This window comes from Xiphophorus maculatus, chromosome 11 (genome assembly GCF_002775205.1).
Source record: "Xiphophorus maculatus strain JP 163 A chromosome 11, X_maculatus-5.0-male, whole genome shotgun sequence".
Classification (NCBI taxonomy): Eukaryota; Metazoa; Chordata; class Actinopteri; order Cyprinodontiformes; family Poeciliidae; genus Xiphophorus; species Xiphophorus maculatus.
In genome coordinates, this window is record NC_036453.1 from 26472563 (window position 1) to 26498162 (window position 25600).

Below are 25600 nucleotides of genomic sequence, written 5' to 3' on the forward strand. Positions count from 1 at the left end.
TCATTTTTTAATTTCATTAATGCATCTACCAGACATATCACAAGTTAAAGAAACTTGCTTTCATAGGTAATGCTAATATTGGCACAACGTGTGCAAAGCTTTCCCTAACTTTTTCAGTTGAGGCAGATTTTGTTCCGAATATTAAAAAAAGCTTTATAGCCATCAGGCGTTCCAGACCAGTGGCCTAAACTTGAGGAACCTGTTGTGATCAAGTTCCTGTTGATTTCCTTGCATCAGCTGATTAAAATGTAGATGACATGCATGCGCTAGGAATAGGTAGTGTGAGATTCTCACTGTATGATGAGCATGAGTATAAATACCGCAGTCTCACCATAACGCCGTATTAGCACTGAAATTCAAAACGAAGATGTGTTACAGGGTCCAACTGCCTTCATCAATAACAGAAAATCAGGAGCGTTTGGTGGTGCAGAGGTACAGCAGGCTCCTTGTGCTGTACCTTTTAGCTGCCCGTAGTTAGGTTGCAGACCTTTTGACCTTTGGTGCGTGTCTTCCTCCCTTCTCTTTCTGCCCACTTCCTGTCTGAATATTGCAAAATGAAGGTCACTAGTTCCACAAAAGCCTTAAAAAAAAAAAATCAATAATTCAGCCTGTAGCTCTGAAGACCTTCCACCATGGCTCTTGGTAACTTTAGCTGAAGAAAAATTGATAAAGAACCAACTAATGTTTTTAAGTGTAGAATATAACAAATGAAAGTTTTACCAGTTTTCAGTTAGTTGTTGGGATAATTGCACTGAATTTCCAGAAAGGGGCTGCACAGTGATGCAGTTGGTAGCACTGTTGCCTTGCAGCAAGAAGGTCCTGTGTTCGATTCCCGGCTCGGGGTCTTTCTGCACGGAGTTTGCATGTTCTCCCTGTGCATGCGAGGGTTCTCTCCGGGTTCTCCGGCTTCCTCCCACAGTCCAAAAACATGACAGTTAGGTTAATTGGTCTCTCTAAATTCTCCCTAGGTGTGTGTGTGTGTGTGTGTGCATGGTTGTTTGTTCTGTCTGTCTCTGTGTTGCCCTGCAACAGACTGGTGACCTGTCCAGGGTGAACCCCGGAACGTTAGCTGGAGATGGGCACCAGCACCCCTGCTGCAACACCCTTGTCCCTCTAAGGGACAAGGGTGTTTGAAAATGGATGGGTGGATGGATGGATTTCCACATAGATTGTGCCTTTTTATTAACTTTATTTTCTTAATATTCCACAGATATGAACATCTCATTGAAGATTAAAAATCTTTTTTTTTTTGCTAAAGTTTTTATCTCTCAAAAACTAAAAATAGAAAAAGCTAAAAATGCAACAAATGTCATATAGTAGATCTTTATATATATAAAAAAATACATATATATATATATATATATTTTTTTTTTTTTTTCCCATTAAGACATACAGTACAGGCCAAAAGTTTGGACACACTTTCTCATTGAATTCAATGAGAAGGTGTGTCCAAACTTTTGGTCTGTACTGTAAGTCCAAGTTTTATTTAGCTAAGCTGAGGTCAACTATGTCTCTTTGGATTGTAAAGGTTGCAGATCCCTGACATGGACAAATTTATGTAGTTGTTTTACAGAAAACATTCCTTTTTATACTCTACAGAGCAACACCAGTAGCATAACAATTAATTAACTAGATAAGTAGCTGGTTAGTCAGACAGCTTGCTTACAGCATAACTGCTTTGTTAAAACAGCGTTATATTAAATGTGATGAGTGAAAGCAGCTTGATTTCTCTTTCTTTTTTACCTAAAACATGTTTGCCTTTTATTTAGGAGGTAAATTAATAGATTGATTTGGTGTATTCATTGAAAGATCATTACAATATATAAGGATTACAGTATCTTAAATATATGTTATTATGGAAAACCGATGGCTCAGATTTAATACACACACATAGATAAGTATATTTGTTGTCTTTTAATGGCATTTTGCAACATAAGGGAACCACGGCCTGCATCGAAACATTGTGTGATGAAGCTCTGCTGCCCCTTGTGGTGTAAGGGTGTCATTAGAAGATTTTCAAATGTAGGGGGTGATGTGAGGTAAACATTTTTCAACTTGTTAAACCTTTTACTTACATCTCCATTTAGGGTCCCATAGGCAGAGGCTGACATTTTTCAGAATGCATCACATTATTAGAGTTTTAAGGTGTTAAAGTGAAAATCTGTGTAATTAGGGACTAGTCAAAGGCTTCAGCCTAAGAAAGATCACAAATGATCAAATCAAATCAAATTTTATTTGAATAGCACATTTCAGCAGCAAGGCATTTCAAAATGCTTTACATCATATCAAACACAGAAACACAATGCAACATAGAATCAACAATCAAAACATGACATTAAGTAAAGTTCCATCAATAAATTTGTAATTGATTACGTTTCAAATACAATCCTAAACAGGTGGGTTTTTAGTCGAGATTTAAAGGAAGTCAGTGATTCAGCTGTTTTACAGTTTTCTTTAAGTTTGTTCCAAATTTGTGGTGCATAGATGCTGAAAGCTGCTTCTCCTCGTTTGGTTCTGGTTCTGGGGATGCAGAGCAGACCAGAACCAGAAGACCTGAGAGGTCTGGAAGGTTGATACAACAACAGCAGATCTTTAATATATAGTGGTGCTAAGCCGTTCAGTGATTTGTAAACTAACAACAGTATCAATGTACCTATGTTGACACTTTTAATACAATAACCGACAAATATAGCATTTCAAACTGTCTTTTGCAATATTAATATCAAGGATGAAATATTTGTGATATATTGTGCAGTCCCGGTTGATTTGCTCAATAGTTCATACATTTTACACTCCCAGCTGTTTAGTCACTCATCAATCCGTGTTGTGGTTTCCCAAAAATCCACGCCGAACCCGGTTGCTGTGTGTGTGTGATCAGTGTTTCTCAGCAGTCGCACACACTTACTTGGCAGCTGCTTGTTGTGCCAGTGTGTGGGTTCCTCACATGCTGTGGTGTGTGAGCTCTTTTTTTTTTTTTTTTTTTTTTCTGTGCGAGCCCGGCAGCAAAGCAGCAGCACACTCCGGGTGTTTGTTGAATGCGTGTTTGTGAAGAGGAGAGCAGAGACAGTGAGGAGCTGCGTCAGGTGCTGCTGTTGATGCCGTGTTAAGTTGGTCGGCACAGACCGGGGCACCTGTTGACATTTGAACCCCCGCCCCCAAAAAACACACACACATACACACCCCCTCTCTCTTATAAACCCCGCTACGAACATAGTAAAACACAAGTATCATGCCGCTCAGGAAGGCTGGCTTTTTAGGATTATCTGAAGAAAAAAACAACAACAAAAAAACAGAAAACACTTGAACAGTTTAAGTCAATAAACAGTTGCATAACATTCAGATATTTTAAGTCGTTTTCTCAGAGACAAGCATATTTAAAACACCCCAGTCAGTGTGTGTGTTTGTGTGTGTAATCTTCTAAGGTTAAAATCTGCACTATTCCGTTTGTAAAGAAGCTGATTCCAATCTGGTATGATGGCGTGTGTGTCGGCTGTACTTCTGCCTGCTGAGCCACAGATGGCAGCCCTCTCTCCCTGCTCACAGTGCAGATGTACGTGTGTGTGCGTGTGTTTGTGAATGTGTGGTGTCAGGTTTTCTTTGCACGTGAGCAGAGGATGCTGTCTGTTTTTGTTGATGTGTGCAAAATACACGGAGACATTTTAACTCCCTCTCCACACTTTCTCACCAATCTCAAGGCCATCTATTCCCCTATCCGCTTTTCGGATAAGCGTCATTTCTTGTTTGATTTAGTTCATCTTTATTTACACTTGTGAAAGTTGATTGAGGAGAAATTCTCATTTTTAATAACAACCTGTTCAGAAAACACTAAGACATCAGACAACAGAAATACATCAAACAGAAGAATGTCTGTATATTTCTATCCCGTCCACCTTCCCCCAACACCTCCACCCTTCACCCCACCAGGACACACACTGGAGTCAAAGTAGTGTAATTTACCACTTAGACATCATGACACACCTAGCAAACAAAAAGAATTTTTGCTCTTTGTGCCAGCATGTGCCCAGATTCCCCAGGTGTCTTTTCACAGCCTCACCTGGCAGCGTACCAGTGTTTCTTTCCTCTGTTTGTGTAGCTCGTTGTTCTCCTGCAGGCGGCTGCTCGGAGAAGCTGTTTGTTCCTGCTTCTCTCACCTGTGCCCTGCTTTAGTCTGCTTCACATATACTGGACAGTTAAACTCAATAAAATACAGTCAAATTAACTTTAAAAAAAAACTTTTTTATTCCTAACCTAGACAGGAGTTTAGACAAAATGTTGACTTGTCCTCACTTTCTCTGGCATCCAGTTTTCTCAGGGACAAAAACCTAATAACACTAAATGTGTAAAGTTTTTTTGTTTTGTTTAACCTTGTTTTTTGTTCTTTAATTTAACAAGTGGCTCTTGAAAATGAGAACCTGTTGCTAATTAAAAATGAACTTTTGATGAATAAATGCAATATAAATATCTCAAAAAGATCTTTCATTTACCACACCACAAAACTACTTATCTGTGAGATTTTATTTATCATTCCAAGTTTAGCTTACACAAAGTGTCCTTCACCGTTTAATTTTACCCGTTTCAAATCGCAGCATTCTGCTAAAGAGGCAGCAAACACTTCCAAATTATACCGATTAGTAATGTTAACCCATTGTGTACAGAGTCTTGCATAAGTATTCATAGCCCCTGCATGTTTTTACATTTTCACAAACTAATAGGTTTGAGTATTTTCTGAAATAAACTTAACAACTTGGTGCATAACTGTGCAACGGATGGAAAACGATTGCTGCAGGATATCAGGAAATGTACCTATACTGTACAGTATGTTGCTACATTAACTAAGATTCACCCACATTTTTCATTGTAATCCCTTTCTCTGGTATTATGCAATGTCCTCACAACAAACAGTATAAATACTTCTGGAACGCAAAGCCAGACAAAGTAGGTAAAAAAAACAAACTTTCCCATGTTAAAGTTTAATGCTCTTCTCGTCCCTCATCTCGCCACTGAGCTGCAGATAATTATCACCGTTAAGCCATCTAAATGTACTGTTTAATCAAAATCCCTTTTTCGTCTTAGAAAAGGCACCGCACTGTGTTTGTGAGCTGAACCTTGCAAGTATCTTCACCGCTGCACTCGCGTATGACAAGCCAGCCTCCACAGCACAGAACTTGTCAGCATATGCGTGTAATAATTACAGTGCGAAAGCGAAGAAGAATGGCTGCACTGATGTCGAGCACTGTTCTGACACCCTGGCTGGCAAATTACACCAATCCCCTGCACTCTCATTAGCAAAGAGCACAGCGAGGCACCGAGCATTTAGATAGCTTCTCGTCTGTACCTGTCAGTGACTGTTGCTTTCTGCGTTCTAACCGGCAAACACAACTGCTGGAAAGTTACGACACTTACTCCCATGCTCTTTCTGATGGCTATTTGTTGCCTGAATACTTCTGCAGCAATGCGGAAACTTTGCATGGAGATGGTTGCATTTAGAACGTAGGGTATTTAAGTTAAGAATCAACACTGATTTAAGGGCTGAAGAAAAGGCCTTAAATCAGTTCCTTTAACTTCTTCACAGCCAGATTTCTACATTATTTGTTGGGCTTTTCTGTAATTCATTAATACAAAGTGGTTTGTCATTATCAGATGGAAGGAAAGTGCATGTCTTCCTTTCAACAGAGTCCCTGCATATTTATTTCAAAATGTTATACTTTTCCAGACTAAATTTTATAGATTCTTTTTCTAGACATTTTTCTATGATTTGATGGTAATTAAGGACCACAAATCCAGCTTTACTTGATTTAAAATTTGTCTAAAGAGAAAACTGATAAATGGCCATTTTTTGGTCACTAGAGCCTCGTTTAGTCCGCTTTAATCAAACTCCAGTTCGTGTTCGTAGGCATCATAATTTGGGAATAATACTGTGTGGGGGAGCAAGTCTGTCCTGTTGGCCCGCTAGGCTTATATACACCTGGGGAAATCCTTCATCCCCAAGTTAAGCGAGTCTACCAGACTATCGGGTGGGAACATACCTTAAACGTAAGGTGGATGGAGCACAGATGTTCAACCCTGTAGACTGTTGTGGAACTAACGCTAACAGAGACATGTGGACTGTTTCCCCCCACCCAACCTGATAGGTGCCATTATGTCATAGAAGCTCTCCGTCCTTCCTCCCTTACGCCTCCCACCCTCTCTTCCCGCTCCTCGTCTTTAATCCTCTGCAGAGTAGGTGTGCCAGATCACCAGCTTTAGGGGGGGCAAAAGACTCATATTTGCTTAACCAAATCCACAGGGAGGCAACCCTCCTTTATCTACTTCCAAATTCACTGCATCCACTCTTATTCAGTCATTTGTCACTTGCACTGTCTCCCCACTCTCTTTCTGCTCCTTTCTCTCTCTCTCTCCTCATTTTGTGTGTGTTTGCTCGGGTGTGTGTAGGCAGAGAGAGGAAAGCCCACAGACAATGCTCAGCATTTTACCCTGCTGCTCTCCTTCCTTGCTGCTCGTCCTGGCTTTCCCTCAGTGGTTTATCTTTTCTTCTTTCGCCTTGCTGCTGAGGTCAGACTGGCACAGGCAGGCGTTGTTGGAAGCAGAGAAGATCTTGTGTGTGTGTGTGTGTGTGTGTGTATAAGGTAGTGTTTTGTTGCTGAGCTTATTGGCTAGAATGCCAGGGTTAGTCAGGGCTTGCCCCTTTGTTTTACACACAGGGCCACACAGTAAGCAGGCAGAGACACACTAGCTCCCAGCAGTGCTCATAAATACCTGTGAAGCATTGCTGTATTGACTCCCGCAATAGGCCACTGCACAACTCAGGAAATGTCAAAGTCACAACCATGCACACCATTTACTGAAAGGATTACCGCTAAACACATCGGATTCTTGGAGTACCAAAGCAGTTTGGGAAGGCATGGAACACTGCAGAAACACAAAATCTTACAAGTTATTTTTTTAGTTTCTAGTGCACATATCTTGGTACACTACAAATAGGTCAAGACTAACTTACAAGTTGCTTTAAGCAAGATAAGCTTGTTTTAAGACATTAATTCCTTAATATTGATGAAAAAGTACTAGTTCCAGTGGCAGATTATTTCACCTCTAACATGGGAAAAATGTCTTGATATAAGTGAAATAATCTGTCAATGGAACTGGTACTTTTTCACCAATATTAAGGAATTATTTACCAAAAAGTGAGGGAGGTAGTTCAGGGGTTCCCAAACGTTTCCACTTCACAGACCCCCAAAGAGCCTTGACTGGCCGGGGACCCCCAGCCCACAGACGATGTTAATATGTAAAGAAACATCAACTTTTAGAATATCTCACTTTTATTCAATATTTAAGAATTATTACATTTGTTTGGCATATGCATAAATGCATAAAAACTTTTGCATTTTGTTCTTGCTAAGCTCGGTACTTTGAGGAGGAAAGCAGATTAGATTTTATGCAATATACATATATATATAAAATTTTTAGATTTTTAAAAATATTTTGCACATTTCTTTCCTCCTAACTTGCCCTGGTGGCCCCCATTCTGGATAACACAGAGATACTGTATATATGTATAGTATATATAGTTGATTTATCTTCCAGCCCAAAGTTACAGTGTTTTTTCTGCTTTTGCCTCCGTTCCCTCACAGTGAGCACTTGTCCTGCGCATTCACCTTCTTTCTGCACGGCGAGAGCAACGTGTGTACCAGCGTGGAGATCAACCAGCACCAGCCCATCTACCACCTCACAGAGGAGCACCTAGCTCTGGCCCAGCAGGCGTCCAGTCCATTTCAAGGTTGGTCTTTATTTTTTTTTATTAGTTGTGGGTTTACTTTTAAAACACGGGTACTGCATTTCCTCTTCACGTGTTTGCAAAAAAATCTGAAATAAGCAACTGAGTGAACACTGTGGTTTTCTTGCTCATGTTACTTTAATTTGACTCTTAAAGTGGAGCAGTGTAGCGTTAAGGCTAAACGCGCCGGTTTGCTGCAGATGAGACAAACTTTTACTGGTTGAGTCTGGAATATTGCACATAGCAGGACTCATTTCTGCGAGGATAGCATGTGCTGTTTTTAATTTAATGCATCAACACTGCTTTGGAATTTCCCTGTTTCAATATAAAGGCCAGCCGAGACGTTGGTCGGATGAGACTAACCACAGAAACATTTGACGTTTGCACTGACACACCAAGTCATCTGAGGAGAAGCTTTTCATTGAACGATGCTCATTTAAATAAAATGAAAACATTAGGCTTAAGTTTAGTGTGAATCTCATTATGTGTTTACTTGATACATAATGATTTCATCACTTAACCTCTGAAATAAGGTTGCATTTATTCAGCACTCGGTAATCTATTCTCTTCCAAAAACTAGAAATGTGTAAAATGTTGCATTCTATTTTTGGAGATGCACCAATCAGGCTTTACTTTGATTGCTGATTTCTATTTATTTCCATAAGACTGATGTGTTGATTGCAATTCTCACTAGCTGCATTTCCATTGAATGTATAATTCTGCAAATTGGAATTGCAAAAATAAATTAGCTTAATGGAAACACTTTTCATTTTGAGAAAAAAATATGTTTTGTGATAAAAAGTTTTTGCGCTAGGATCCCGTATTGAAATTAGTTAATGTCGCAATACTGCAATTTTTTCGCTTCACATGACTTGTGGTCAAAAACAAGATGTGATCTTAATTGCATTTTCTTACTTATTAAAAACACAGCAATTGCGAAATTGTTATGTTTGACTTTGGCGGAATATCAACAAAGTTTTGCGCACATTTCTAATGAAAACGCAGCTACAGATTCAGATTGTTTCCTCTAAGGCCAACACAATGCAAAAGATTAGACCTAAAATTAATCTGAAAGCTTTCTTTTATTAAAGAAAATATCTGAGACAGTTTTCAGGATGTATAATAAACTATAATTAATTGTTTTCTTCTACTTTAATGAAAATAATATGTATTTTAATCACAAAAATTAAAGACTTACCATGAAATTATTTTGTATTTTTAATTGCAAAATTAAAATTGCATTTTTTTTTCTTCTTAATGGAGTAATTGTATCTAATTTTCACAACAGAATGACACTAAATTTCCCAATCAATTTTATTTGGATTCATTTTTCTTATTAGGCTGTAAACTGTGTGCAAATATCCCATATAAGAAAATGTAGCCATCATCTTTTAGAAAAAAAAGATTTGTTATCTTTTAGATTAAAACCCAAAACTGGCGATAAAACTATTACTCTTTAAAAATTACAACAGATGTTCTGTAGTAGATGTCTCTCAAAACTTATAAAATGTCTTTTTCCAAAATAAACTGTTGTGAAATATTAATTTTAATTAAGATTTATTGCTCTAAACCTGTTTTATTCAGCTGTACTGAGGGTAAAAATGTCCCTATGGAATGTTAAGGTCACAGACTCCTGTCTTAGTATGATGTGTTGAATCAAACAGAAAACAGTGGTGTCTCTCGTTAGGGCAGCTCCTTTACAAGCCCAGAAAGACTAAAAATATCAAGAAGGAAAGGCTCACACTAAATGCACTTTATTGGAACGAAAAATATTACTATGGCTGCTTTAGATGTCTTGGCTGCTGTTGCTGAAGATAATGCACATATAATCTTCTGTCAGGCTGATTTTCATTACTGAATGGCTCTCAGCCAGTGTGAAAGAAAAGCCTGCACAGTCACTTTAGATTAGGTTGTGGTATGGTTATAAAAAAAAACCTGCAGCTTTAATGATCTCCCATCACTCATCTGGAGCCCTGCTCTGGAAGTCAAAACTATTGCCAGCTTGCATCCTCTCATTTAGACGTCACGGTGTAATGACTGTAATTTACATTCTGCCCTGCCCTTACGAGAAGTGACTGACAAATGGTGTACTTTCTGGATTATATTTTTTGATATAACATTATTTTTATAACTGTAGCTCAGTTTTGCATTTGACTTTTGTGTCAGAAGACATTTTTAAACATCCTTTCTGCTTAGTTACAAGAAAAAAATGCTTTGATTTTGACTTTAGTGAATATCTCAGTGTTTTTTTAAAGGTTTTATGGTGTAAGCGTTGTTTCTCTTGCTAAGAAACAAATTTATATTAAGATTTACAGTCAGTATATAGATTCTACAGGAACTGACCAGGACTTAAAAAGGCAGGTATACATTACACACAATTAAGACTGCGATTAACAATTATTTTAGTAATCAATTATTCTGTCTGTTCGTTAGATTTAAGAAATTGGTACATTCTGCAGATTTTTCATTGAACTACTTAAGCCCTTTTCATACAGTGTTAGAGATACTCTGAAATACGCTAATGAACAAATAATTTAATTCATTCTTTAAATAAGAAAATAAACATTGCATTGCCTAAAATGCAATAACTTGGCTTTATTTTAGTGTAAAGCTGAAACTGCCACTTGAGGAATTTTTGGTAAAACATAATTACAGAAAAGTGCTTTTGTCTCAAATGCAAAAGGTATATTTTTTTGTACAGTTTTGGCTTAATTACGTCTCTGAGTATGATTTTTTTTTTCCCTTGCAAAATGATCTTTTGTCGAGTCTTTATGCTGCAGTTAATGATTAATCGATAACTAAATTAGTTGACAATAATTTAAATAATTGATTCGTCACCATTGACCGATTAATCGTTTCAGCCCTAAAAAATTAATTCACCAATAATGAATTGTACTTCTATTCTCTTTTATATTTACAATGAGATTTCTCATTTTGAAGCGGCACAATGATGAGCCAGAGTATGAAAATCAGATACCAAACAGGAAACGGCGATGACTCAGTGAACTACTCAACCAAAAACTTACCCACAGTAAGTGGGGGTTTGGGGGTAAGATTCTCTTTTGCTTCAAAAATCAGATGTCATATGACCTATGTGGCCAGTTTATGCACTACTGACACTGGCATTTTAAAAAAAGATGTTTTTAATTATTATTTACGAAAAATATTGCATTGTTTATCTGCCTCGGCTGTTCACATTGCAATTCTATGTACGTTATACTGATGTGATATGATGGCTTGAAGCTTCACACCAACACTGTATAAATGTGACTTTGGTTTGCCCGTAATAGTAACCTAGTTGCTGCAAAAGTCACAAAGAGCGTGTTAAAGATATTACTCAAGGTGGTCATAAAGGTTAAAGTGTGAATAAAGGAGTTTGGTGCGTTTGACTCTGCTTTCCATCACCAGCTGCTCTGCTCAAAGGAAATGATTGTTCTGGGCAGAGGGCGGCCGGTGCTTTGACCCTAGATGCTTTCATGTACGTTAGTGCAAAGACTCATGGGACTGATAAGCTCAAGTCCACGGAGTTAGATTGTGAGGCTTGTGTGGTTTAGGTGTGTTCTGTTTAAACTGTAATTGATTTGGGATTTAGGTCCTAAACAGCGTTATGTACAATGTGCATAGAGCAATAAGGGTTAGGGGTCTATACGTCCATTCACTGCTTCTATTTTTGCACCAAGGATTTTGTATATAAAAAAAAAAATCCCACGTCAGCATCATTAAATGTCAGTGAATTTGGAATTAAATGCAGTTACGGAGGGCAGTTTAGTGATTGACATCACACTTCTTTAAATGTCCTGAAGAAATCTACATTATATGGGAAAAATTTTCAAGAACAGTATTTCTTTATTCACATCATACATTATTATATTGCCACAAAATAAAATTCAAAGTCCATATCGCCCAACCCTACTTTGTCCACTCCTTTTCTAATTGTAAATTGTTAATATTTTTTTACACATCACCTCTTCCTAATTGATCATAATTATGTAGCAATCAAAATTTTGTGATCAATTTCTAGGGATGCACCAATAAATCAGCCCCAATTTCCTTACTTTTTATAATTAGCAACTTTTTAGGCAAAAATGAAATCGCTATCGGCCAAAATCGGAAATGGCAGGTTTTTAGAGACCACTGATAGAACAGAAAACCGTAATAGGTTTACCGCTACCCAATTTCAGTCTGGTTTTCAACCAGTGTTTACCTGGCAGTATTTACTTCCCACTATATGCTGTTTTAAAACAGACAAGGTATTTGAAGTTGACCTTTAGTGTCTTGTATTGGTGGTTAGGGCTACAAAAATAGCACTCTCTTTGTATATATATTGTCATTCCCTTAACATGCAACACGCTTCGTGATAGACAGGTTGAAATTCCTGTAGGATAAAACATAGATGTTCAACCTTCCTATTACTTGCTGGAAACCTTCCTCTCTCACAGACTGAGATCAAACATGTCCTGACCTGCCATAGGAAACAGATTTCTCTCCATCTCTGCGCTTCCTCTAAGAAGCCACTCCAAAAAAGATAATGTCTGGAAGTTTAGATACTGAGGTTCTGTAAATCTTTTTTTGTTTTTTATGTTCCCACTTGTACGTGATGAATAAATAACCTGGATAAGACAAATCACAGTGGAAATTTTCAGATTCAGCTATTCAGCTGTCTTTCTGTAAGGGTAATAATACGGATTACTTCTTCAGCTCACTGTGTTAGCTCCTCTACAGCCAAACCCCTCCACTGTGTTTCTCGCCCTCCTGAGGCGAGGTGATAAAACCCCTCAGTTAAAGACTACTGCCTCAGATTAAAACAAAATGACTATTGTAACTTGACATTTGAGTTCCTACTGGGAAAATAATGGGTTTAGTTACTCAGTTAAGATGATTGTATTTCTCCTGAGTCACAGTGACTCCTGGAATTTATCAAATGAAGACACCCAGTCCTGCATGTTTGAAAGGAGCAGCGTTATGTAAAGTTGACTTTTTTTTAGCTCTAAATCATGCGATAATGTTATTCCCTCATCACAAAACATAAAACCCTGGTTCTTTCATGCATGTTTGTATATCTTTACATCTCCCGTGGCAACCATTTAGCTGTTCAAAACGTTTGGTTGGACCTAGCACCACCTTCAAGGTGCAGCTCCAAGCTTCTGAGCTTCTACCTAACAGAGCAGCTCTCCCTGCAACTCTCCCACTCAGCTCCTTCAGACTAGCCAGCAGTAATTAGCAAACCCCAAGTGGGACTGCGCATCTGCTGATCTTACTATACAAGCTACTTCTCAGTGCAATGCTGGAAAAAATGTTGTTGAAGGGTTAGTAGAGGAGCGATGTTGTGATGACTTCCTGGAGGTGGAGTTTCAGAAAGAACAGGAGTTCTTAAAGAGACAGAGCCCCGATTTCAAGTCGTTAAATTACAAAGTCAAAATTCTTTTAAGTCATATTTGATGTATATGGAATTTTTTATAACAACTGAAGTTAACATAGTTACTTGATTATGCAATAAAATGGCACTGTGTGAATAGAAAACACATAATACTGCCCCTTTAAATAAAATCTAACATTTCTTTTGTTCTAAATATCATTTCTGTCTGCGTCTGGTTATATATTTATTAGAACATAATTGTAATGCTCGAACACTGATGCGCCCACATTAAGCAGGTCTGTTGTGGGTATTGAGTGTGTGTGTGTGTGTGTGCAGGTGAGACTTTTTCCTGCCGCAGTGTGTCTCCTTCTGGCTAACCAAGCGTAGCGTTGAGGAAGGGCGGACACGCAACTCCTTTTCATCCATCAACACCTCGTACCTCCCCCTTTCACTACTCATCCTCACCTCCGCCAAGCTTGGTTTACTGTGCGGCAGAGCGCCCCGGCATACGGACCTCTCCAGGATGTGACCTCATAAAAGGGCGCAGAGTGAATGTAATGAACTCTCAGCCCATTACACTGATCTGAGCGCATTTGACATGTCTTCAGGGAGCCCCAGGATAGACTCCCAGGCAGTGAAAGAGGGAAAGAAGCAGATGGGGAGACGAGCGGGAGAGAAAAAAAAACCTATCATTTCCCAAACTGTGCTTTGGTTTTTCAAAAACAAGCAGTAATTATAAAGGATTTGCACTAGATGCACTGAGAAGGCATTGGTTGACCAGATTTTCACCCAGAGCAGCCTTAACCGATAATCAAACTGATGGAAACGCAAAAATGTGATCCTTTTTCATCTCTTCCAGATAGCTCTGACGAGTGACGACAAAACTCTTGATTTGAAAGCTGCTATAGCAGAAAAACGACTCAGCTCTATCCAGGATCAGCAGTGTGTTAAAAGTTAGAGAAAAAAAAAGTCAAAGGAAGAGACGTGTGAGTTAAACTTTTAGCTCTGAAAAGGAAGTCTGTTTGGAGTACGGCGAAGTTGTTCTGATTTACATTTTGGAAGTTTTAGTCTCGTGACACATGAGAGATGTTAGCAACCTTTTAGAATTCCCAAATTTAAGATAAGGACATTTATGGCTAAATCAATGGCAAATTAAGAATAAATAAAAATATAATAATAAAAATTGACACAGATAACAATAATCAAAACCAAGACATGATCAAATATATTTGCTTCTGTATGTGCCGCTGCTGAGTTTAAGGCAAATTGTAATCCGTAGCTTCAAGTAACTTGCTGTGTTAGTTGCTCATAGATCAATCAATGTTTGAGTCTCAGGCGGTTGCACTGATTGTTGTTTGAGAAGCGAACAATGTACATTATATCCCAAATGTCCCCATGCGCATTTCTTGCATCAATGTTTAATTGCATCCCTCCTAATTGGTGAGGAAGCTCAGAAGAAGGTTGAAAAATGTGAAAAAAAAAGTTAAAAGATGAATAGTTTCCTGAGAAACCAGTTTAGTCACCAAGGTAAGTGCCTCCTGCCTTCATCTTCCTGCCTATTTCTGCTCCATGCTCCCTCCTGCCTTGTTTTTTTTTTTTTTTCCCTTCAGTCCTGCCCTTGGATCGATACCTGGGAACAGATCCCATCCAGTCTAGTAATGACATACCAGAAAGGCAGAGAAGAGGGGGACATTAACAAATGCTCACCCTCACACCCACCTAGACAGTCTGTCCGCTGAGCCATTATGCCCCCTTCTCCACATTTCAATGCATTTTCTACGCAGTGAAAGATGAAACCCCACGTGTGTGTGTGTGTGTGTGTGTGTGTGTGTGTGTGTGTGTGTGTGTGTGTGTGTGTGTGTGTGTCGCCAGCTGAAGCGCTGATGGTTTCTGTGCTCACATGTATGCATTATGCATTGTGTTTAATGGAACAATTTGCATTGGCTGATGGATGTTAGTGTGCTCTGTATGCAGAGTGATTGTTTTTTGTTTTTTTTGTTTCCCCCACTCGTATATTGCATCTACTGTATGTTTTCTGCAGTGAGTCACCTTTTTGTAGCAGCTAAAAACAGACAAAACTTTACTTAGAAGACAGCCAAGTACAATCAGAGAAATCAAATTGGTGGGACAGCAGAGATCAAAATATTCCAAAACCTAAAAAGGAGGAAATTTATTTTGAAATTAATAGCTGTGTTAAAATAAACATTAAAATCACCTGTGGCCGGTGAAGAGAGACAAGAAAGCTGCTGAGGATATTCATTTCTTTTTTCTTTCTCTCTCTCTGTCTCTTTTTTCTCCCCACTAGTCATCCTGAGTCCGTTCGGCCTGAAGGCAACACTGACTGGGCAGTCATTTAAGACATCAGACCCCCCCACACAGAAGCTGATCGAGGAGTGGAACCAGTTTTATCCCATCAGTCGCAGTAACAAGGAGGGCTCTTCGGAGGACAAGCCTGAGGACATGGACTGGGAGGATGATTCTCTGGCCTCTGTAGAGGTCCTCGTTGGTCAGTTTTTAAGTTTTAATAACCCACTCTATGGTCATTTTTGCGTTTTGTTTTGTTGTTAAGCACCAGATATGTTTTTTGTTGGTGTAGGTGGGGTGCGTATGGTCTACCCAGCCTGCCTGGTGCTTGTACCCCAGTCAGATATCCCCGTCGTGGCCCCTGTGGGGTCTTCTCACTGCACTGCCGTCTATTCGGGTGGTCACCAAGTGCCTGCTTCCCAGCGAGAGCCTGCCATGTCATTGGTGACCCTCACCCCTCCCACGTCACCCGAGGAGACGCACACAGGTGAGCGGGCAGTGAAAATTTAGGGAAAAAAAGCTAGTCGTGTCTTTCTTCACTGTCGATTTTTTCATTTTGTATTTTTGGGGGGTGGATTTTCGGTCTGTCAACCCCAATCTTCCTCTCTCCAGTGGACTCTCAGTCGGCCCAGAAGTGGGTCAAGATGCCATCATCATCTGACGCATTCAGTGTGGACAGAACAAGTCACCACGGAGGGAAGATTCCACGCAGGCTGGCCCGTCAGGTGGTGGAGCGTGTCTGGCAAGAGTGCAATATCAACAGAGTGCAGAACAAGTGAGTAACACACCACTTTACCAGGCTGAAATAAAAAAAACCCATAGAGATGGGACTCTCTCATCTGCAAAAAAATTCTTGGGCTACAGCTAACTATTATTTTTTGTTTAACCACTTAATGTTACTGTATACAATATCAGAAACATGCTAACAAATAAGAAAACAAACCTTTTATAGTCTGCAGCTAGAAAAATCCTTCTAACATCAACATATGAAAAGCTCAGCCCTTTCTGCTTGACTTAGCATCAATACATTGTAGGGCAGATTTGGTGATTAATTTTTTAGATCAGTACCAACCCCCGGTACCGGGCCGCAGAAGAAATAATTAAATACTTCTGTCTCGGCGTTCAACCCCCCGCCTCCCCGGTCCGAAGTCTTGTTGTGGCGCCCGCCCCCCCTACCCCGGTCCCCAGCGAAGTCTAGACCAGTCCGCGGTACTAAAAAGGTTGGGGACCACTGTTTTAGATGAATAATTGGACAGCAAAGAGGCCTTTTAATACGAGATTTGCTTTACACAATTTTAACCACATGTAGATAAACTATGCCATTTGAGATCTTGGTAAAACATGTACAGATACAGATTTATTTTTCTTAAATGTAAATTTTTTTGTACAATTTTGGCTCAACTACTTCTCTGAGTATGTTGTTCTTTGAGCAAATGGCATTTCTTAAGTCTATGTACTCCAGTTAACAATTTTTTTTTTACCCCTCCAGGGGGACTTTTGTGGGCTCTAGTGTCCCTTATATGATAGTAAGCTGACAGGAAACAGGGAAGGAGAGGGGGGAAGACATGCGGCAAATGTCGTTGGGTCCGGGAGTCGAACCCGCGACGGCCGCGTTGAGGACTGAAGGCCTCCAAATATGGGTCGCGCTAACCACTACGCCACCATCGCACACCCCTCCAGTTAACAATTAATTGATTACTAAATTAGCTGATGATTATTTTAGTTCATTTATTAATCGCAATTAATCAGTTATTTCAATTAATCATGATTAACCAGTTAATTATTTCAGCCAAAAAAATAGTAATTCTACTAAAAGGTTTTGGGTTTATGGAAATGGAGGAGGCAAGCATGCAAACAAGGCAGCCAGCAGCCAGAGCTGCCTTTTGCTCATTTGCGTTTAGCTTAATTATAGGCATTCTGAAACGATTCCTGGCTCTCTCTCTGCTTGATGAAGAGAATCTGCTATGAAAGGTTCACAATGTTTCTGCTTTTAAGGCGTTTTGGGTAGCAGGGGAGATTATGGATAATCTCCTAGCGCTGCCCAGGTTCTCCACAAACCCCAACGTCTCATTAACTTTCTTTTCCCAGAGCCGACTCGAATGTTTTTCTGTTAAATTCCGGAGTGGTGGCAACGAGATCCACGTAAATCCACTGCTTTGTTTGTTTCGCGATGCCTTGGGAACATATGTGGAGTTTTGGTTTTATATCTTTGATGATAGATAATTTAAAAAAAAAAAAAACTCTGGGTTCAGTTTAGTCCATTTTTGTATAATTCAACTTCAGTGACTGTGACACATTGGGTGCATCCTGGGTTCTGTTACCCCTTGACCAGGCACAGACTGCCAGCTAAATTTAGCTTTTGGCCTGTCAGCCAAAATACTGTGGCTCCGGGGGGACGGTGATTCAGCCACACAACAAAGCTTTTACCAAACGGGACTGCATACCACAGAAAACCAACCAAAGACGCACATTTTTTATCCCTATTATTTCAAGCATTGTGCGTAACGGACAGTGTAAAAGCAGATTCTTCCTCACAGTGCAATAAAAAATGAGTTTGGAATTTGGCTTAGATGTGTTTGTTTCTCACATCTTTACTTTTAGGCGGAAGTTTCCAACTGCATCCAACGGTACCTGTGAGGAGGAGGAGGTGGAGAAGGTTGGAGCCTGGGAATTTGTGGTGCCTTCACAGAGGTCCTACTGCAGCTGCTCCAGGTAAAGTCACTTGTACTTCCTGACAATCGATCGCCTAAAGATGCTACAGATTTTTCGTTTAATCACTCAAGCCTTTTTATACAATATTAGAGATATATTAAAACATGAATATAAACAAACCAGTTCCTTTTTTTAATAAGAAAATAAACACTTTCTTGCCTAAAAGACAATAACAGCATTCTTTTAATGAATCAGAACTGGGTGAAGCTAAATCTATGCCACTTGAGTTTTGGCAAAAACATAGGGTCTTTTTATCTTAAATGTCTTTCTTTTGAGACTGTCTAATTGATTACTAAATTAGTTGATGACTAATCTGATTAATCATGATTAATCTGATTAATTATTTCAGAACAAAACATTATGGAGATGGCAAGAAAAAAAAGTATTCTAAGCTAATGAGAAACTGTTTTCGTGTACTTGTGCTTGTCATCACTTGTTTTTGTTTTCATTTTCTTTCGCAGACACAAATCAGGAAAGCAGCGAACAGGCAGCACTCCGGGCCAAACCCAGTTGACGGGTCAGCCCTCCCAGCCTCCAACCAAGCACAAAACTGGAGGCGAGAAGCCAGAGAAGCAGCAGAAAAGACCCCAAACGCCGTTCCATCACCGCAGCTTGACCAGCGACGAAACATCCACAGAGACCGAAGCGGCGGTAGCCCAGAGGCTGGCCATGAGGGCTCAGGACAGCGGACGATTTCGATCTGCGGACGTCACCACCCTCCCTAAACCCCCCCAGCTCCAAGGTGGAGCGATTGGCACCGGGCCTTCGGAACAGTCCAACTCACCGCCGCCGCCGCCACTTAGCCCCCGCCCCAGCGAGCGCAGCGAAGAGTCAGGGGAGGGCATAAAGAACCCTTCCACCCCCAACAGCCAACACTTCTACCAGCTACCCCCAGAGCCCTGCTTGGCTGGGGCGAAGGGCGACGGCGAGGAGCCCGGCGGGCCCCACAGTTTGAGCTATCACTTCCACAACCCCCACTCTCATCCGGGAACCTCTGCCTTCTCGGAGCCTCCCGAGCCCACAGTGTTCGTGGGCTCAGCGGTCAACCTGGAGGATGACAGCTGCCACACGCCGTGGAGGTTATTCAACCTGCCCCGCAGGAAGGAGGCTGAGCTGCCCACGCCACCGCTGCCCGGAGACAAACTGAGGGATGAGGCAGCTGCGTCACAGGACCTGGTGTCGGTTACAGAGTGAGTGTCGACGCTTCGAACTTGACGCCCAAACAGCGATTTTTAAGGGCTTAATTAGGGCTGGGCAATAAATCAGTACCAACATATTTGGGCTGAACGATATGACTGAAAAACTTACCACAACATAAGTGTTTCATATATTGATATCAGTAAGTGTGGATAGATAATTATAGAGCTTTTTGCTAGAAATATCTGAAATACTGCCAAACTGGTAGCATTACATTTCCTGTTTTCACTCCACGCCATTGTTTTTTCTAATTTTTATTAGTAGTTTTGAAGCACGGTAGCAAAACCTGAAACTACTGCTGCGCAAGTTACTAAACAGGTTGTTGCTAGGTAACCATGTTGTTGCCAACTTTGCTTATCGGGCAGTGAGAGGTTGAGCAGCTTTTCCTCTCAATGCTCATGTTTCCTCTCATGTTTTTGTAAAGAACACTTTCCTCTTGAACTGGAAGACACTTTAAATATCAAAACGAAAACAACACATTATAAACAATAACCAAAAAAATAATAATTGGTCCAGTTGTGAAAAAATATGATTTCTGATACTGTCTGAATGGAAAATCCCATTCTTTTAAAAATGGGAAAACGTTCTGGATTATCTCAGAGCTAAAAAGTCAGTAAGGTGAATCGGTATGATATACCTTTAAGTATATATATAAATAGGTTACTTCTTTCAGGTAATTGCAAGCAAGTTGGGTAAAAAGTATTGCCCGCATTGACAGAGGCGGACAGAGCGGGAATCGAACCGGCAACCCACTGTTTGCGGGACAGCCATCCAGGCCTAGTTTCAGTCAACATTCCCCTCGTTTCTCCCCGTCGTCCTTAGCACGTTAATGACTTCCTATTTGCCCCGTTGTGACATCACACGTTACGAATGTGCCGGCCCAGCACTACTCATTGATTCCTACACACAAAACACACTCCGAAGCTCTGAGAGAGGAAGAATAGCGATCGGTATAGATAAAGATAAAGCCCGGCTATTGGAACGAAGTTGAAGCTGATAGAGTGCCTGTCTGTTGGCTATCAAGCGGCAGAGATGGCGTTCCTCACCAGCAGGTGTGTTGGAGGTGGTGGGGACGGAGGGGCAAAGGGATTACTGGGTTGGTGGAGTTGTGCAGTCCTAAGGGACCAGCTGTTCGGACAGCCTTTTTCTAGTGAGCTGTGATCCCTCCAGCCACAGCTCTGAATGGCCACTAATCTCCTGCTCGGGCCACTGCACACACCACCTTACATCTGGGCCAGACAGGCACGTTGTTGAGCGAGACGAGGTCCAGGGAAACGGAGGGACGACACGTCAGCCGGCTCAGCCCCCCGCTCTCCTGCCAAGCGGTGTGTTTTCGTTCCCCCAGCCTCTGATGCCTCATATCCAAGTAGGCCGCAGTTACGGCAAGCCACAAGCTCCTAAATGTTCGAACAGGTTTTCAGAAATTCTGCAGAGATGTAATTGACGGCAAACACGCCGCATCGGTTGTACCTCGCGGCAGCTGTCGGAGCTGTTTGCATCCGCTGACATTTATGTTGCTGCGTGCAAACATGACAGCAATGCTGACATATGTTGTAAGGTGCCATCTGTTCGCACAGAGCCACTCCGCCTATAAAAGTCGCCCTTCGTAAACTAAGACGATTTAGGAGTTACGTTTTAGAGGAAAATTGGCTGTCAACCGGTGACCACACAGTACCAGACTTAAAAGTTAGGTTTTTCATTCATTTAAAAACATCCAGTCACACTCTTCATCATGAAAGCGAGATCAGAAGAAGCACAACTTTGGTAAGAAGTACTTACTAGTTTTGATGAAATGAGCAAGACTGCAACCAGATAACAGGAAGGATCTAATGACCTTTGCCTGCATAGTGGGTCTTTTTAAGCTTTTAAACTTTCAGTCTTGGTTTGTTTCAACACCTGATAGTCTCATACTGTTCAATTTGTTCCATTTTTCAGCTGGTGCGGTTCACTGTCGCTTTAGTGAACCTAACTGTTAATCCCATATATTGAGTGCTCCGTTTGTCTGAAGTTATAAAACATGAAACACCAAGTACCAATGATTAATGACCACTCACAGCTGAAAGGATGGACGAAATACACATGAGCTTTATGAAAACCATAAATTGGAAAGTGGCCACAAATTTCTGATCAATTTTTCTTGGTGCAATTGTAATTTACATTAGGAATTAATCCATCTTTGTGTTGCGTTTCCCCATCTCCCCTTTCAGAGTGATGTCTACATCTAAAATGCCTCTGAAGGTGTCTGAGGACCGACTTCAGATGTATAGAGCCAGGAGGAACCAGTACCTATCTGCTGCTGTCACTGACGGAGATCACGAGCCAGAGGAAGACCCCTACGCCTTCGAGGAAGGAGACGTCAAGTTCACGTTCTCCACGAAGAAGGATAAAGGAGGAGAACGGGAGCCTGGAAAGAAACACAAGGTAGGAAGCTGGAGTCAAATCTAATCAATCAAAATAAACTATATTGATTAGTACCTAGCAAAATAGAATAGTCTCTCTTCAGGATCTTTTTAATGCGAAGAATAATTAGATATAAAAATCCCTACAACAATCTCTTTTTTTATTTCTTTCATTCTTTCCTCTTGCTTAAAGACTAGTGGTCACCATCCCAACATGTTGCCATTATTCTTGTGATGTTCCTAAACCCACCCATCATGTAATGTGCAGACCTGCTCATATTAAGCATCTGATCTGGACACTCTGAACTCCCTTTGTGATTGAAAGCAGCTTTTTAATGGTTTGCGCTCAGTGACGTGGGCTCTCGAAAGGCGTCAGGGGCTCATCGCAAAAAATAGACTCGACGACCTTTTTTATGAGAAAGTACAGAAAATAAGTCCAAAGAAACAGACACGGCCCTAGGAACACGTCGGACTCCCAGCACTTGTTCTGGCTGTGAGGTGATATTAGCAGATGAAGTAACAGGAAGAGACTTCAGTGCTTGTTAGTGCTGCTGCTGCTGTGGATCTCAGGAGAAAAAAAAGCTGTTAATAGTCAGTATTTTTCTGGTGTTCATGTTGAAGGTGCACCTGTGTTGCCTGACGATGCTTTGTGTGATATTATCAGCTCAGATGTTGCCGGGATACGAACACCACAACCTAAGCCGGCGTTGATGTGTCAAGAATATACACATAGCTTTTTTTTTTCCTCTTTCTTTCAGCTTTTTGCTTTAGTTCCCGGCGTTTTGTGAGGATACCTCGTTGTGTTTAAAGAGCGGCGAGTTGTTAATGTAACCGAACAAGAGGGGCTGATTTGTTTGAGATCCGGGAGCAGACGAGCTAGAAAATAGGCCATCGGCATCCTTAGCAGCACAGCACTAAAGATAATGCTGCAGTCACTTTCTTCGTGCTTCCTCTTTGACAGGCCACATTTTAACCAAACAGGAAGTCATTCCTCATGCCCTGTTGTCGCTTGTTCCCCAACGGAGCAGCTCAATATCAATGTTTTCTTTCCCAAGTCAAATTTTACCCAAGCTAGTCTTTGTCTGCTTTTCTTTTGAAATGCTGTGTCTTAGGAGTTTACACTGGGTTTCCAATGCAGCCTGGATGAATCTGGGAAAGTTTGAAATTTGATTAAATTCATTTCCATATCCGCTACTGTGGAAAGGTAAAAATAGAGAATGAGAATGTTGGCCATTTTCTCATCTATTCATCAGTTTCTCTGTCATTCATTCATCTAACTTGCTCTCATGTTTATCCATCCATCCATCCATCCATCCATCCATCCATCCATCCATCCATCCATCAATCAATCATTTTATATGGTCATCTATCTGTCTCTCTCTGTTTATCCATCATTCTATCCTTCTGTTTATTCCCCTGTTTCTCCTTCTGTTCTATTTGTTAATTCTTTATCCTTTTGTTCATTCATTTATGTTTCTACTTCTGTTTTTCATCTATCCATCTGTTTCTCCTCCTTTCACTCTTTCATCCTTCTGATTGTCCATTTATCTGTCCGTTGTCCATCCACCAATCTTCTTTTATTCTGATGGGTTTGCAAGTTCCATATATTCATAATCCTGCCCACTGTAAAATATTTGCCATGAATTAAATTTCAAATCATCCTTTGGAAGTGTGCTGGAAGGGACATGTCAGTACTGCCATTTTATTCCGTTATGACGGAGGAGGCTTGGAGCACCGCAGTTGTCCCACCTTCACTTCCTGCCAGAATACTAAACCGACTTTATGTGAATCATGCATGAACGTCAAGCAGCGATCAAGCAGTCTTTTTGACTGGAGCGCTACCGACTGCACGGCTGGCCATGCGACACACACACTCCGCAATGGGCGCATCATCAGAAGTGCTGCTCCTGTTGAATTAGGCCGAGGACGCGGGCACGGAAACAACTTTAGACGAGTCGAAAAAGGGAAATTAGAGAGATTGCAATAGTCCAAACCAGACTTTAACATGTTTTCACCCAAGGCAAACGTATTGATATTACGATAAGGCATCATTGCGGGCGATAGATTGCGACCTTGGTGTGTGCGTGTGTGTGTCGGGCCTCTAAGAGAGACAAATTAGAGCCTTCGCTGGTCAGAGAAAAGCCCCGGAGCAAAATGAAATCAATGAAGAGGACATAACAGTCCCGTTCTCCAGCTAGTTCTGCTCAGCACACACACACTATCGCAGGAACACACGCTCCCACAGAAGGCCTGCCCTCCCAGATATTGATGTCTGGGCAGGAGATGGAGAAGCCATTCCTTGGATCATGATTTCACTGTGGCCCATGCTGGAAATCCCATTTGCCACAGTGGAAAGAAGCAGAGCCTCTTTGCTGTTCTGTTTTAGTTCAATTCTCTCTCACCACTCCATCATTTGATGCCCCCCCCTCCCTCCCTCCAGATTTTCACATTGATTGTTGGAGGTGGGGGTGTGTCTTTAGTTAGCTACTTTTAAGCGTTGCCTACCTGGTTTACTTGTCTTTTTTTTTCTTTTCACTTTCAGTTTCATCTGCATGTGTTTTCTTAAAACATTTCATCTTTGTTTTCTTTTCTCCCCTCAGGGTGAAGATGAAGGAACCGGTCAAACAGATGGTAAACAGTTGTTTTGTAACACTTTATTTGACACGTTTCACACCGTTTGCCGTACAATTACAATTACATACTTGTAACTTTAGCAGGATTCAATGTGACAGAGCAACACAAACACATCCACTTCATAGCACAGCTGACCGTCAGGTCAGGATGACCTGACTGTGAGTGGAAGCCCAGCTATGAAGTGGATGGACAGGTTTTTCAAAAGGTTTGGAACGTTTGACACAGTGCAGTGAGAAAGCAAACAGCGCCAGCTACACATTTAACAACTGTTGCAATTAGGCCTGTCACAATAACCAATAAATCAATTAATCGCATGATAAATTATAACAAACTTTTCTCTTTTCTTCTCTTTCTACCAAAAACTGGAAGTTTTTTTGTTTACTGTTCTTTTATATTTAAAATGTCTCCCAGTTCCAGTGGTAAATGTTCATTACAATTTAAAGTTTATTGCTTTTTGAGAATGTGTTCTTGCATTCTTTTGCCATTACAATTACATTAGTTACAAATGATCTCAAAACATCAATATTATTATTTATCACAATAACTTCTGGGACAATTTATCGTCTAGCTAATGGTGTTATCATGACAGGCCTAGTTGCATTCAAACTGAGTCTAACTAATATTATTATCTGTAGATTTTCTTATCTAGGTATGAGTCAGCTTGTAACCCTTTAGACTATGTAATTTAATTTAGTTGTTGGCTCTTTAGCACATTATATTGAACAGGCATATCAATATTATAACAACGGTTTTAATTACAAATATTTCAGTCAGTACTCAAAAAAAATCAGTCAGTAGATATATAGATCAATAAATCGAGATAAGGGGTTGGATGAAATAAGTGTTCACTTCTTTCTACTCCTTTTCAAAGAGAAAAGTAGTGGCAAACAAATTATTTCATTTTTCTTGTTTTAAAAACCTGCTTGAAATAAATAAAGCAAAGCAAATCAACAGATGTGAAAACAGCCTATATCAAATGGGAAATCTGTGGCAAGATTTAATATATGTATATCTGACTGAATTTGACTTAATTTCCAAACAAGATTCGTCAAATTCTTTACCATTTGCTTTTGCTGTTGCAATTGCAATGAAAGGCGGTTATACAAAGTACTAACAGTGACTTTGTGTCAGTCTGTCACATAAATGCTTCAGGTGAAAACCTTTAGGTGTTTTGTTGCATGTGAAAATGGTTGAAAAGTTTAAGAAGTATGAATACTTAAAGATCTA

General features: G+C 40.4%; 1 protein-coding gene across 1 annotated transcript in view; it reads left to right on the forward strand.

The window, feature by feature from the left end:
• med13 (mediator complex subunit 13) overlaps positions 1 to 25600 on the forward strand; it is a 99849-nt gene that overhangs the window by 50772 nt on the left and 23477 nt on the right. The window contains exons 4-11 of the mRNA XM_023342105.1: positions 7629 to 7774; positions 15433 to 15633; positions 15724 to 15918; positions 16044 to 16206; positions 18033 to 18143; positions 18605 to 19333; positions 21548 to 21761; positions 24340 to 24370. Coding sequence (XP_023197873.1) covers positions 7629 to 7774; positions 15433 to 15633; positions 15724 to 15918; positions 16044 to 16206; positions 18033 to 18143; positions 18605 to 19333; positions 21548 to 21761; positions 24340 to 24370 — 1790 coding nt within the window. The remainder of the gene's footprint in view (positions 1 to 7628; positions 7775 to 15432; positions 15634 to 15723; positions 15919 to 16043; positions 16207 to 18032; positions 18144 to 18604; positions 19334 to 21547; positions 21762 to 24339; positions 24371 to 25600) is intronic.